The sequence below is a fragment of the Falco cherrug genome, chromosome 9 (genome assembly GCF_023634085.1).
Source record: "Falco cherrug isolate bFalChe1 chromosome 9, bFalChe1.pri, whole genome shotgun sequence".
Taxonomy (NCBI): Eukaryota; Metazoa; Chordata; class Aves; order Falconiformes; family Falconidae; genus Falco; species Falco cherrug.
Genome location: NC_073705.1, coordinates 56,395,005 through 56,408,490, shown reverse-complemented (window position 1 = coordinate 56,408,490; position 13,486 = coordinate 56,395,005). Strand labels below are relative to the sequence as shown.

The 13,486-nt window shown below is 46.0% G+C and overlaps 1 protein-coding gene across 1 annotated transcript in view; it reads left to right on the top strand.

Moving 5' to 3' along the window:
- TCERG1L (transcription elongation regulator 1 like) overlaps positions 1-13,486 on the top strand; it is a 104,492-nt gene that overhangs the window by 60,421 nt on the left and 30,585 nt on the right. The window contains exons 5-7 of the mRNA XM_055721311.1: positions 985-1,110; positions 10,328-10,422; positions 12,516-12,604. Coding sequence (XP_055577286.1) covers positions 985-1,110; positions 10,328-10,422; positions 12,516-12,604 — 310 coding nt within the window. The remainder of the gene's footprint in view (positions 1-984; positions 1,111-10,327; positions 10,423-12,515; positions 12,605-13,486) is intronic.

Here is a 13,486-nt window from a genome sequence, read left to right as displayed (position 1 = left end):
GGTGAGTTTTCAAAACAGAGTGAAGGTTTCAGAAATGATCCATATTACTGCAAAATGCAGGGAAGCTGGGATGAGGGCTGTTTGATAGCACAAGAATAGTGAGCGAAACAAAAGGACAGTGAATTCTGCAGCTTGGATCATGCTTGGGAAATAAGATGTTATTCCCAGAGTCTGCCTTAAACTAGGGATATGTCCCCACTGGCAGCTGGGCTTTGAAATGGTGGTTTGTAAACAGGGTATGGAGACTGCTAATGGGACACCTGAATTTCTGTCTGAAGTGAGATGATGTGGCATAGGTCTTTCAGTTTCTGAAAAAAAAAGGTCGCGCACAGAGTTAGTGGGAAACTAATGCTCAAGGTTTGTTGTCAAATTCGACAACAGCCAGAAATTCTCCAGGATTCTCAAGGTAGCCTGGTTTAATTAATGTAGTTCTAGCAGCAGACCCTGGTTACTAATTTGTCATGAATAACATATATGAGCAATTTAGTGGTTTTCTGTTTTGTGAATCGTCTGAGCAGACTGTGATTCCCTTGGATAAAGCTTCTGGTTTAAATTATCAGCAAAATAATTTCCCATGGATAGGGCGGGACACAAAGAGTTTGTGATAAATAACAGTAGAAACTGGAGGTGTGCTATTTCATCTTAAATAAGAAAACTGATCTTGTTTGTCATCTGTTCTGAAAGCGTTAATGTATCCCTGGGAATTCTTATTTTGGGGGCTACATTTTTAATTTATGTTTTCCTCCAATGCTTATTTGCTGAGAATGAATGGATAATGTGGCCAGACTAGACCAGTAATTCAACTAAACACAAACCCTAGCGTTCTAACCATGCAAAAGGGTAGGTAATAGGGAGAAATGTTTAGTAGTAGGTTAAAAGAGCCTTCTGTGAAATACAGCTGGGAGAAAAGTGAGTTTTTTAAAGGCATTTTTGTTTACTGGCAAAAAAAAAAAAAAAAAAGGTTTCTTTATGGTTTGAATCCAGGTTCTGCCTCCAGAGTGGATGCTCATATGGGTCCTTTGATGCCGACACAATTCACCCGGGTAACTGCTGTGGCTGCGCCAGCGGTGACGTTCATGGCAACCAATCTGATGGATCAGACATTAACAGGTGTGTTTATGTTTCTATATACTGATTATATTACTGAAGCACGTGTTGTGTATTTCATTCTGAAGCATGCTTTCCATACAGCATGGAAATGGGAGACCCTTAAAAAACTGGCTCAAGTTTTATGACATTTGCTTTAGCTAATTACGAGTGTATTCAGAGTGTTTCGGATCCTGTTTGCTCGGTCTGGCAGTTGGCAGTAGCTTTGCATTTGATGATACAAAAGGCAAGTTTCTGAAACGTCCTTGGGCTTTTCATGTCCCGTGCCAGTGGTATTCACAAGCATTGCAGTGATAATGTGGTTATCTTTTGGATAGTTGCTCCATGAAGCCTCGTTGGCTGAAGCCTCCGAGGATGCTTTACGCTGTACTGCGCGATAAAACTGGTTTATTTACTGTCATGTAAATGTGTGTGTGGTGTTGTGAGAGAAGGGGTGATGCTGTTCCCAAAGACTGAAGGAAGTCTTGCGGCTTTGTTCAGATTCATATATCCACGTTGCAAACCACAATAAAAAATGATTGGGTTTTGATAGGAAATTGGGAACGCCTTTCCTCTTAGCAGCACTGTCATTATGAAGTCAGGAGCTCTGTTAATGGAGGTGAGATGCTGTGATGGGGCTGGACAAGTTGTTCCTCTGCCTGACTTGGGTGCCTGCAGCCATGGAGGGGGGTGCCAGCAAGCCCCCCCTAGCTGTGCGGCACTGCGGGGCCCTCAACAAATATTGCCAGCCCTGTTCCATGGCAAGAACTGGTGTTTATCAGGAATTACTATGTATCAGTTCAGGCTTAATTTATCTGATCCTCACACCTGGGAATTAGGATGGTTGTGGAGGTGCCAAAGAGTTAGAAAGGAACATCCTTGTAACTGTTGAGGGTGCCCCATCCCTGGCAGTGCACAAGGCCAGGCTGGATGGGGCTGGGAGCAGCCTGGGCTGGGGGGAGGGGGCCCTGCCCGGGGCACGGGGTGGGACTGGGGGGGCTTTAAGGTCCCTTCCAGCCCAAATCATGCTGTGATTCTGTGTACGGATTTTCAGTGTAGAAGCTCTCACTTGTCCAGCTAAGCCATTTCTTTTGTGGGTACTTCAGGCTCACCAGATTTACCCTCAGCTAAGATAAAAATTTCATAAAATACTTTGTGGTCAGCTGTGCTAGGCAAATCTATAAGCGGGGCTGGAGGCTCCCTTTGAAGCAGGTCTGCCTGCTGCCATACCTGTCTTCAATAAGATGCTCTGACTGAATTTGTGTTACTGAGTATTCCAGTCTGGAAAATGCTGAAAATTTTATGACAGAGACACCTTAAACTCAAAGGGAAGTTCATACAGATCTTTTTTGACATACTTCAGTTTCTAGTTTCTTGTCTGGTTTTGTTTGCATTTGGTAAGTAACTGCTTCTTTTATCATCTGTACAGTTATAGTGCTTGAAGACCTGCATACTCCTCCTTAAAGTCACCAAGAATTGTATTGACTTGCTTCCTTGTCAGAAGCAGGGAGGAAATACTGAAACTGTTCAAAGTGTGCAGGGACAGAAAGATGAAGATTTGTGCAGGGGTCATGCTGATCTGCAGCTTGTTGCTTGTTGAAAGCTGAAACTGTGGTTTCTAATATATTTTATATCAAGTATATTTCATAATCTTCTTACTGGCAGACTTGAAAACACAAACACTCCTGATTTTATCCATCATGCTGAACAAGGATTTACCTGTATAAAGCCTTCTGATGACTAGGTGGCTTTCGACGATGAGGCCAGCACGACGTTTGGTCAGTGGGATGTCTAAATCAAGTGGCTATGCAGTTGGGAGGCAGTCACTTTGAAAGAGCGATTGTTGCATTTTTATATGCATACAAGTAATGTAAATAAGTTTTACATTATATTTTTGTTTCCTGCTTTCTCTTGAAAGGAGAGAGCTTTTCCTCCTTTTGTCGTCTTTGATTTGCTGCCAATTACATTTAAGGGAGAAATGGTAATTCCATTCAAGTACAGTATGGATTTTTCTTTGATGTTTTTGAGGAGATTGCACTCTTTTCTATAGATTGCTACAAACTATCGTTATCTCTAGTGGAAAAAGCAATCAAAGCAGGAATCATAATTAAGAGCAGATGACAGTAATAAAGGTGTTTTTACCCGTCAACCTCAAAGTGCTACAGAAAAGCCAATGTGCTCTTTAGGAAGCTGTTAGACACTGGGATGGGATGAAGTCCTGCGGGTGTCCTGGCCCTGAGACAGTGGTCGGTGGTGGGCCGGGTTGCGGGGAGAGGTGGGGGTCCTGGTGCTAAGACCCTCTCGTGCCTGGGTACCAAATTCAAGCACACCAGCCTGCTGAGTCACCAGTGCTGGCCAGGTGGACAATTATAGTGGAGAGGTGGTTTAAGAAGATACTGTCCTCCAAGTTTTCTGTGGTGTTTTGCTTGGTTTGTTTTTTTTTTTCGTTTGGTTGGGGGTTTTTGGTGGGTTTGTTTGTTTGGTTTTGGTTTAAGTTATTTAAAAGCCCTGGACTTTTAAAAATTCACTGAGTGTCTCCAGCTCAGGAGCACTGAAGCACAGGGGTAGTTGTTTCTAAGAAAGAACTGGGGTGGACAGCTGGAATACTAACATGTTAAGCTGTGCATCTTACATCTAGTATGAGGAGTGCTTTAACCTATACATACAGACCTGTGCCTCCATGTTTTGCTGCCAGTACTATACAGTGGCAGGATTATGCTTTGTATAGCATTACAGGCATGCTTTCATTTTGCAATATAGATAAGCCTTTCCTTGACTTGGTTTCTAAACAAAAAATTGGGTATTCAGCGAGGCTTGGCGCAGATGGATTTTGCTCATGACAACACAAAATCTGTCTTTCTCTGAAGAAAAAATTAATAACATTTTCTGTATTTCTGGAGCCAGAGGAGAGAAAAAAAAAACCAAAAAACCCATGGTCCTGGCTTCTAGTAAGCATTTATTTTTGTATGGGAAGCTGGAAATGTCCAGTATTAACTACAGCTCTGACTTTTTTGCATTACTGTAGTACAAGAGGGGTGGAGCTGTAACTACTACCCTCACAGAGCTCTGCATCGCTTCGTAGATACGCAGAGCTCGGCCCATTAAGTGCCTTGAAGATCAAGGCCAAGATCTTGAACTTGATATTTAAAAAGAATCAGATGGGAAGAGCAGGGGAAGGAAGGTCAGCAAGAGTCAGTGAAGGTTTTTGACTCAGATCCTGGCTTGGCCTGGGCCAGCCTCAGAGAGATGCAGAAACAGCTGGAGAGAGAGGCTGAGGAATGGTACCAAGGCTTAAATGAGGGGGAAATGCAAAACCAGATCGAAATACCCTTCTGATGAGCATGTGGCAGCAGCTGCCTTGAGCTCGGGGAGGGAGGAGGCGAATGAAGGCAGGCGCTGTGCTGTGCCTGGCTTGGTGGGAGCTGGTGCTGCTCTGTGGGCAGCGGTGCTCATAGCAATGCTCCTGCTTCTGTCAGTCTAGGGGAAACGAATGCACAGAGCCAGTCTGGGAGGTGGGGATGGCACGCTGCCTGCACTGCATGGTACCTGAGGGAATATGCCTGTAGGTTTTTTTCACCTTTTCCTTCTTTAACAAAGAAAGTGTTCTCAGGTTAGTGGCAAATAACATCTGTTGGGCAGTGTTAGCTGCGTGTCTGAAAAGTCCTACGACGGAATGAGTTTGTCATTGAACTCTGCACCCAGGCATACAGCCCACGGTACGGCACAGGAGACAAGGCATTTGTCCTTGTTATTCTACTGATCCCGTTACAAATCTCCAGGAAAATAAAAGGGTGAGTGGGAAGAGATTGCTGCAGAAGAAAAAAAGCACTGCTCAAGGAAGCTTGTGCTAAGAGAGGAGACAGAGCGTTTGGCAGGGTACGGTGAAACTGCTCAAAGCAGAAAATGGACACTAATTAAAGGTTGAAATACAGTGTGTGGGCCAGAGGAGGATCTGTTTCCCTGGAGCAGTGCTGATGGGCTGAAGGCGGGATCCCTGCCTGCAGGAGCGGGGCATGGACCTGGCTGACGTAGCTAGCACTGAAATCCCACACTTGGCTCGAGCAAGAAGCAACAGGGGAGGAACTGTGAATCACTTGGATACAGTCTTCAGGCTAACCGGGAAACCAAATGCATTAAGGTTGTGGGGAGAGACAGAACCGACCTGCAGAGATACTGTTGGGATAATAAAAAACTCAGTGTTTACATGTGTGCACTTGAGGTAAATCCAATTCTTGGAAACATTTAGAATCAAAATTTTAAACTTCTTTTGAGATTAATGGAGATTTGGCCTCTAAATACCTTTGCAGAACAAATTTTTATTATCTCTTGTCCATAGTTTCTCGTGGCATGAATCAATCTTCCCTCTTTCTCTCCCCATTTCTCTCTCTAATATTACTTTTAATAAGATGTTTATGATCATACATCTACATCCTCTGTGACATACCCAAGATACTTTTGCTACTTCACCTTTGCTTTTCATACTGTGAATTATTCATGTGTCTCTACCTGCTGTGGAGCCTCAGAGAAGTCTCTTTAATCAGACATCTTTATCCTCCCATCTCCAGCGCATCCTTCGGCAGCGTTACAGCAAGTGCAAGAGCACATCGTTAGGAATTACACTGCTAAGTTTAGGGGCAAAAAATGGTGCGTGATTATGTTGGAAATACATTTTGGCAGCTTAATTGTCAGGCTGCAGTTTATTTGATGCACTTAAGTTTAAAAGTGGGGGGAAAAGTTAATGAGAAAAGAGTAAACCTGAGCAAAGACGTGCGCCAGCTGCCAATGGAGGGTAAACATGCATCTTGCTGGCTGTCCTTTCCCAGCGTGTGCAGAGGAGAAGAAATATTTAATATTCTAAGAAGTCCTAACGTGGTCTGCTTGGAAACTCTTCCTTCCTTGGAAAGCAGAGCGGGTCTGTGGGTCAGCAGCACGGGCTCCCCACAGCCCTCCACCCACCTCTGCCCTCACAGCTCCACCACCTTGCTTTTGGGGAGCTGGCCTCCTGAGCACGGCGAGCTGCAGCCCGGGGAGTGCTCCCTGCCCCGAGGACACCTGGGCACCCCTGAGCTCCATGGGGAAAGCACAAGCTTGAATTATTTTTCTCTTGATATACTTAGAGAAAACAGTCGCAGTGTTCAACTACAGATATAAAAATAAATGACTCCTGATGTGCACAATGACTTTCAGGGCTTTCTTTTCTTATTTTACTTTAATTTTTGATATTTCCATCTTATTTTATGTATGCTGACTGTCCAAAATTTTGTGGAAGTATATTTCTCATGTGAATGGCTAATGAACTGCATGCTGCAGAAGTTCACCTACGTGTGCTGTGCTGGTGATGCTGTATTTTGAGCAAAAGCAACAGCACCCAAGTCCCTCCCTGGAGCTTCACCTTTCCTGTTCAGATGCTGTGAGGGAGCTTTTCAAAGGAGGGGAAAAAAGATGTTGCCTCAGGCATTTGCAGCGCAGAGTGTCTCCACTCCAAAGATGTGTAAAGTTCAAACAGGACTGAGAACAGCTGCCCCCGCGTTAGAGCCTCCCCACACCAGTACGTCCACGCTCTGTACTTCAAGCCAATCTCCAGGTATTAAAAAGCAGGGTAAGAGCAGCAGTGACAAAAGCAATGATGACATATGTCGTACCTTCCTTTGCATCGAAATGGAGCTCCTGGAGCTGTGCGAGTGTGGTTTAGGTTCTCTCTCCTATTTCATTTCTTCAGCGTCAGCTGTGGGGAAATCCTCTGCTGAATTTTGCATGTCCAACAGTGTGTTTAAATCTGCCAGCTGGCATTTATATATCTGTATTAATGGTTGTAAAACTAAGGAAATATGTTTTCTTGTTCCTCATGCGTGTATGGATATGCATATACATGAACGAAAGGCCTTGGCACCTTTTTGAAACAATGTGATAATGAAGACTATAAAAGAATCAAAATTCTAATAATAATAAAAGACTTTTTTACTCAGAGTAGGTAAATAGTTAGAAAGAGAAAGCAGCAGAGCTGGAAGAGGGATAGATGTGATTTCCCTACAAATCATAAGAACAAGATCAGTCCCAGGTCTGTTAAGCATCGTTTCCCAAGTGTGCTACTCCATGTCCAGCTACTCCAAGTTTGAGTGACAGAATCTGAACAGCAATTTCTTTGTGGCTGTTTTATCAGCAGCTAATTGGCCTTCCCGACTTGTTGCTTCAGGGATTATATCATGGCAAGATCAGAAGAGTCGAGAGCTGGAAGCGCTGAGACGTACCGCGCCGCTCCACAGTGTTGCCCTCCAAGGCTCCCAGCACGCCGTGGTGCCTGTGCCCAGCACTGGTGCCGGCTGTGTGCCTGCAAAAGCCACCCCAAACCCAGGCTCTCCCAGTTGCCTTTAAACTGCTGCAAAATCAATGACTTGCAAAGGAACATTTGCTGCAGAGGGGGATGTCTCAAGGTTCCTTTCATCCCCTACAACGATATTTCCAGAAAGCAGGCTAATGTTTTGGTTTACAAACCCCATCAGAAAGGAGGCAGGCTGTATGGGACACACGGCGCCTGCTGTGCCGCAGGGCAGTGCCTGAGGGCTGGCTCGTAGCACGCCACGGGAGCACAGAGCAAGCCACCAAGGATATTCCTGGGGGAAAGCAGTGGGAGAGTCGGAGTGATGAGAAAATGCAGGGCAAGATAATGAAATATCTTATGAAAAAGGTTAGAAACTGCATGTTGTCTGTCTTCTGCCATGTTTTAGAGCTGGAGAGTTTATTAGCAGAATTTAATTTAAGCGAGGTGCCCTAATTCTGCCTGCAGACCTCAGAGCAGTGAGTACGAGAAGCATCCACGGCTGTGGGGTGCCCTTTCTCTGTGTTTGCTTTCCTCACACGGGGCTGCCTTGTGGCGGGTACCACCACTGACCAGTGCCAGTGGCCACCTCTGGCCTTTCTAGGTGCTCGCATATGGCACTGCTGCTCACGGCGCTGGTCCCAGCAGGGTCATATTGTATCTTAGAATCACAGAATGGTTTGGGTGGGAAGGGACCTTAAAGACCATCTTGTTCCACTCCCCTGCCATGGCCAGGGACACCTTCCACCAGCCCAGGTTGCTCCAAGTCCCATCCAGCCTGGTCGTCAACAGTTCCAGGGGCCATGCTTCATCCCTCCAGTGTCCCTGGCCTTCCTGAGCAGGCTGCTGGGACTGCCTTCACCTTTTCAGAAGCCCAGCAGGAGAAGGCAGAGGCGAGTGCTCACAGGCAGGCTGAAGCCAGGTGTGGCTTTACTGCATTTAAAGACTAGCGTGCTTGTTGATGCTTTGATTCCGGGTTACCAGATGTCTAGCGAAGAAAGACAGAGACACCCTTTTTGATATGTATTAGCTGCTCCCTCCTCCTAGCTCCTTTAATGTGGAAATTAATTGCTATGGTTTGTAAATCTTCTTTTTTGCTACCCATAAAAATAGAGTAAGTCATCTTCTGTGAAAAATAACAGGTATTTAAATTTTTCTTATTGTGATGTATTCCACAGTGAAGCAGAGTCAAATGGCTGAGACTCTGCCTTTTCCTCAGTGTAGCTCCTGTTACGTGTGTGTCTATTCTATAGTCTGAGTAATTTTAAAATTAACTGAATAGTATTTTGACATGTGAATCTACTAAATAATACGCAGTCCTCAAAAAGCAGTGCTTGCAAATATTTTCTTGAAGCTACTCTACCACAGTTTTAGTCTGTTTAGCAGACAGAAAGTGCTCCATGACTCTTGAGATGGTTAAGGGGTAACGTGTGTCATGGCTTGCCCTCCTTACGGCACTCTAAATACTGGTGGTACCAGTCCGGATCTGCAGTGTATGATGCACTTGAGCTCTCCAAGGAGCCTGTGACGGCCGTGCACAGTGCTGGGTGTAGGGTGGGTGCCTCCCTGCAAAACCAGGGCAGGGGGCTATGGGTGCAGGGCCGTGCATGTTGACAGGGATGGATTGCTGTGGTCCCCATTTCCAAGTGGTTTGAGCCTCGTTTGGCAATTTAACTGCTGTGCTGGAACTCTACAGGCACAGGACTGCTGAGTTACGATCATACATTGCTTGTGGGGTTTTTATCATAAACAGGTTGAAATATGACCAGTATTTGTTGTTTAACTCTGTCTTAAAGTTTTACAGGCGGGTAGAAATTTTGCAGGTGGAAAGTGGTGTGTAGACTTTCATTCTAGGAGGAACACACCAGATCACGTAGCCTGGGCAGCTGCGTGTCACTGGCCGTACCTGCTCCCCACCGGAGCCGTTGCTGTCACTGCTTTGTTCTGCCTGAGCAGAGCAATGGCTGTGGTTGGGAAGAATGAGGCAGGGGTGGGTGGGGGTGGGGGCGGCGGCTACATCCACTTTCCCTGGGACTGGTTATTTTACAAAGAATATATGTACCTTGTCCTCCCTGCTGCAGGCAGGCTGGGTCAGGTGACTAGAGAGTACATTTGCTCAAACTGCTAAATACATGTTTTAAGAGGACAAGAGAAAAAAAAAGAAGTCTGTCTTAATATTTCTTACTGTGAAACCGACTTTTTTCTGATTGTTGGGTCTGTGTCTCATACCTGCTGTCTTTTTGTCTTTCCTCACTGTCCCTTATGGCCCCTCTGTTATCAAGACTTACACATTTTGTAGCCAGCGGAAACACTTTCTAGTGCTTAGCGTTTCAGGATGAAGCTCTTTGTAAAGGAGGGGAATGTGTTTTTACCACTGCTTCCAGTGGAAGTGCAATTAAACACTGGTCGGTGGCTCCTGTGGAGGTTAACCCAGAGCACACCAGCGTCTCCTGCCTGGGAGGAGAATGGGCTGGCCAGCCCTGTGCCCCTTGGGTGGGGGCTGCTGCTCCAAGGGGCAGCTGTGCCCTGGGGCATACAGGATCATAGCATGGTTTGGGTTGGAAGGGACCTTAAAAATCACCCAGTTCTACTCCCCTGCCCTGGGCAGGGACCCCACCCACCAGCCCAGGCTGCTCCAAGCCCTGTCCAACCTGGCCTTGATGTTCCATGAAAAAAAGCACTTTTGGGTTCAGGGAAAGCAGGAGAAAACACTCAGTGTGATTAAAGCCTCACGCTAAAGTATATGAATGTGTCCTATTACAATACAGCATTATATTTAGTAAGGAGATTAGCTTTATTTATTTATTTACACATATGTGTGTAAATAAAGGAGTGAGTGACTAGGAAGAGGTGAAGAGAGGCGTCTAAGAGCCACATCAGGAATGTGTTTATTGCACATTAAAATGAAATCCTTTCCCCTCACAGATAATGACAAAGAATCGAGTAGATCCTCCTGCCCACAGACCTTGATTTTACACACGGAGAGGAAGAGTACCCCTGTGGACAGCGACGGTGATAAGGTCTGCGATGGACTTTCTTCTTTTAAAAACCTCTTTAAACTATTGAACTGCATGAATCAGTCAGGATAAAGGACTGTCCTCTGGCTAGAGCTGCGCTAGTGATACGGCGATTGTTTCCTGCAGTCAATTTTAAAGAGCTATCTATTTAATTTATCTTGGTGCTTTATAGGAGCTCTGTCACTGTAGTGTCAGTATCAGAGGAGGGATGCTTTTGGCTGGTTTTCTGCCCATGCTGGAGGAGAAGCAAGTCTATGGGGGGGTGGGGTGTGTGCGCAAATGTGGAGGTGCAACACAGCCCAGGAAAAAAAATTAATGCACTGAAAAGTTGGAAGTGCAGAAACAGAGCATCTGTGACTCTCCCTGTCTCGCTGTGGTGGCAGGGACCTGTGGAGCTGGGTCAGCTGCTCAGGGCAGGATCCCCTGGCTGGATGTTGTGCTGCTTATCGCAACACCAGCCCCAGGTGCAAGAAAGATGGCAAGAAAATGGCCCCCACCTTTTTGGTGTTACTAATTTAAAATGCTGTGTGCTTCTGTAGCCCTCCTTTACAGATCATTGCATGGTCCTTAAATAAAACTGTCAGGTGAACATAAATGGGTAGCAAATAGTATGTGCCACTTGCAGATGGGTAATACTATATGTGTGTGACTTCATTAGGTTTTTTATAAAAAAGGCTAGATTATAAAGGAAAAGGACCAAAATTGTACTCCTGGCTTCTGTGAAATCAATGGAAATATTTGCTTTCTGCACTGCTCATGCAGAGATTGTGAAAATGGCTAAAGCTAAAGAGGGAAACCTTTATCTGAGTACGGGGGTGTGGAGGAGCATCACAGGCTCAGAAAGCAGCAGTGCGGAAGGTGCTTGAAGCCACCTTGGAGCAGATGTGGTCTGTTCCCCTGCGTTTCTGCTTTATGCACACATGCTTTCTGCAGCAGGAGCTCTGTCCTGCAGGAGGAGGACCTGTGAACTGAGCTACTGTTCCGTTGATTTTCATTTGGCACATTCCTATCACGCTGCTCTCTTCAGGCTCTCTGAAAGCAAACCTCCCCTGCCTACCAGGCGCTGCAGGTGTTCCCCACATTTGCAGCTGCATCGGTACTCAGGCACATTCCGTAGGGCTTTAAGTTATGAAATACTTTCAAGATGAAGACCTCTGAACATATGCTTTATTATTTTTTAATTAAGTACGTGCTTCTCATGTTTTGATACCGCATTGAGCTAGATCACTGCCTTCCTCCCCACACCTCCCCCTCGCAGTTCATTTCCGTAAGCTTCTACAATAAATAGCTGTTCTTCAGCTGGTAAAACACCGCCTGTGCTTGTCAGCGGTACCATACAGCCCTGCCGCCTTGTCTGCTGCTCCAGCCGTACAGGCAGCCTTACACAGAGCAACCCAGCCCTGTTGCAGGGGGGTTTGATGGAGGCAGCTGGTTCCCCTCCATCTCAGCAGGTTACTGCTGTCTGAAACCAGGGACGTTTGCTTTTGCCAGTGTTATTATGTCTTTGGGAAGTCCTAGAACTGCTGCGAAGTAAGCAGCTGGTGATGGCAGCACAGGTGCTGAGCTCTATGGAGCAGCATGTGCTCCCTGGGCTCGCTCAGCTGCTCCCATGCAAGTGATTCCCTTTGGTTCTTGCACTGCCTTATGCACTAGAGCTGGTACAAGTGCTTTGTTGCCATGTGTGCTACTCACCCACGCATGGCCTTCCCTGGGCAGTTCCCCACCATCCCCTGCACGCGCGGCTGCTTTGTGCGCAGGGCCTGAGGCACGCCGTAGTGGGAGCACCCTCCTGCCCACCCCTCGTTAGGATGGGCATCGCTCCCCACGCATCATTTCTGATGAGCCGGCTCTCCTCGTTATTGCAGTGCAGAGTTAGACCCGCTCTCCCAAGTGAGCTGTTGGTGTAAGTGGGTTGACATTTTTATTATTTCCTGTTTATCTGAGCTGTTCTCAAGGTATCTGGTTGTTCATAAAACCATGCGTGGAATAATGGCAGTAAGGGTGATCCACTTCCAGTTAAAGGGAGTGAGCAATTTGTATAACAATAACATCTACATCAGCTGTATTTGTTGACTAATCTCTATCTGTCTTTCAAGGATCATTCTTTCAAACTAGTAGATGAGGCTGTCAGCACATCCAATGGCAACAAGCCCGTGGCATCCACTCCAGTGCCAGGATCACCATGGTAAGCAAATGCAATCAGACCTGCTAGAAGCCATTCATCAGTGCCATTTCCCTGGCCAAACACGCATTACTGCTCTGGTACGTGGGGAAAATACACTACCCTGGGTGTTAAGTAGCAATGCTGGGTTCCTGTTCCAGCTTCCACTGGAGCTGTCCCTCATTAATCATGTACTTAAGGAAAATGTGGGGGGGTAGGTATAAACACAGCGTGAACCAGCTCCCTGGGGTCTGCAAGGTAAGGGCTGTCTGCTGCGGAGCTCTGGCTCAGCTGGGGATCGGGTCTGGCAGGAGGCAACCAATGGTTTCCCCATCTGGTTTTGTGGGCGCGCATGATGCTTGGATGGATCAGAGAGGAACTACAAGATCCCTAAGAAACGTTCTTGCTTTGTAGGCCCAGATCCTATTTATCTCCTAGTTATTTCAGTGGCAGTGGGTGACTTGCTGGCTTGCAAGAATGGTGTTGATTTCAGGTTGTATCGCTGAAAATAGGTTGTGTCTCATAATCCAGTTTCCTGACCACGTTCCTGTCCAGGTAACTACATGCTGGGTAACTAAAGCTCATGTCATTTTTAAATGGATAAAAACTTTCTGTCCCAAACAGTTGACTAGAAGGAATTTTTACCTCCTTTACCCATATAATAATTAGTTTATACTTAATGGCTGACATCTACGGGATCTTTGGCTAAGGCACTCCACATAGGTATCAGCCATTATTTGTCATTATCATATTGTGCCATTTTGCAAGCCCGTGTTATAAGCACAGTCCGATGTCCTACTTAATTTCAACATCATAAATACACAATGTATATCAGTCGTCTTCTTGACAGTTGCTACTCCGTGGCGTAGTGCAGAGGAAGCATTTGAGTTCAGTGGTGTCATTAGC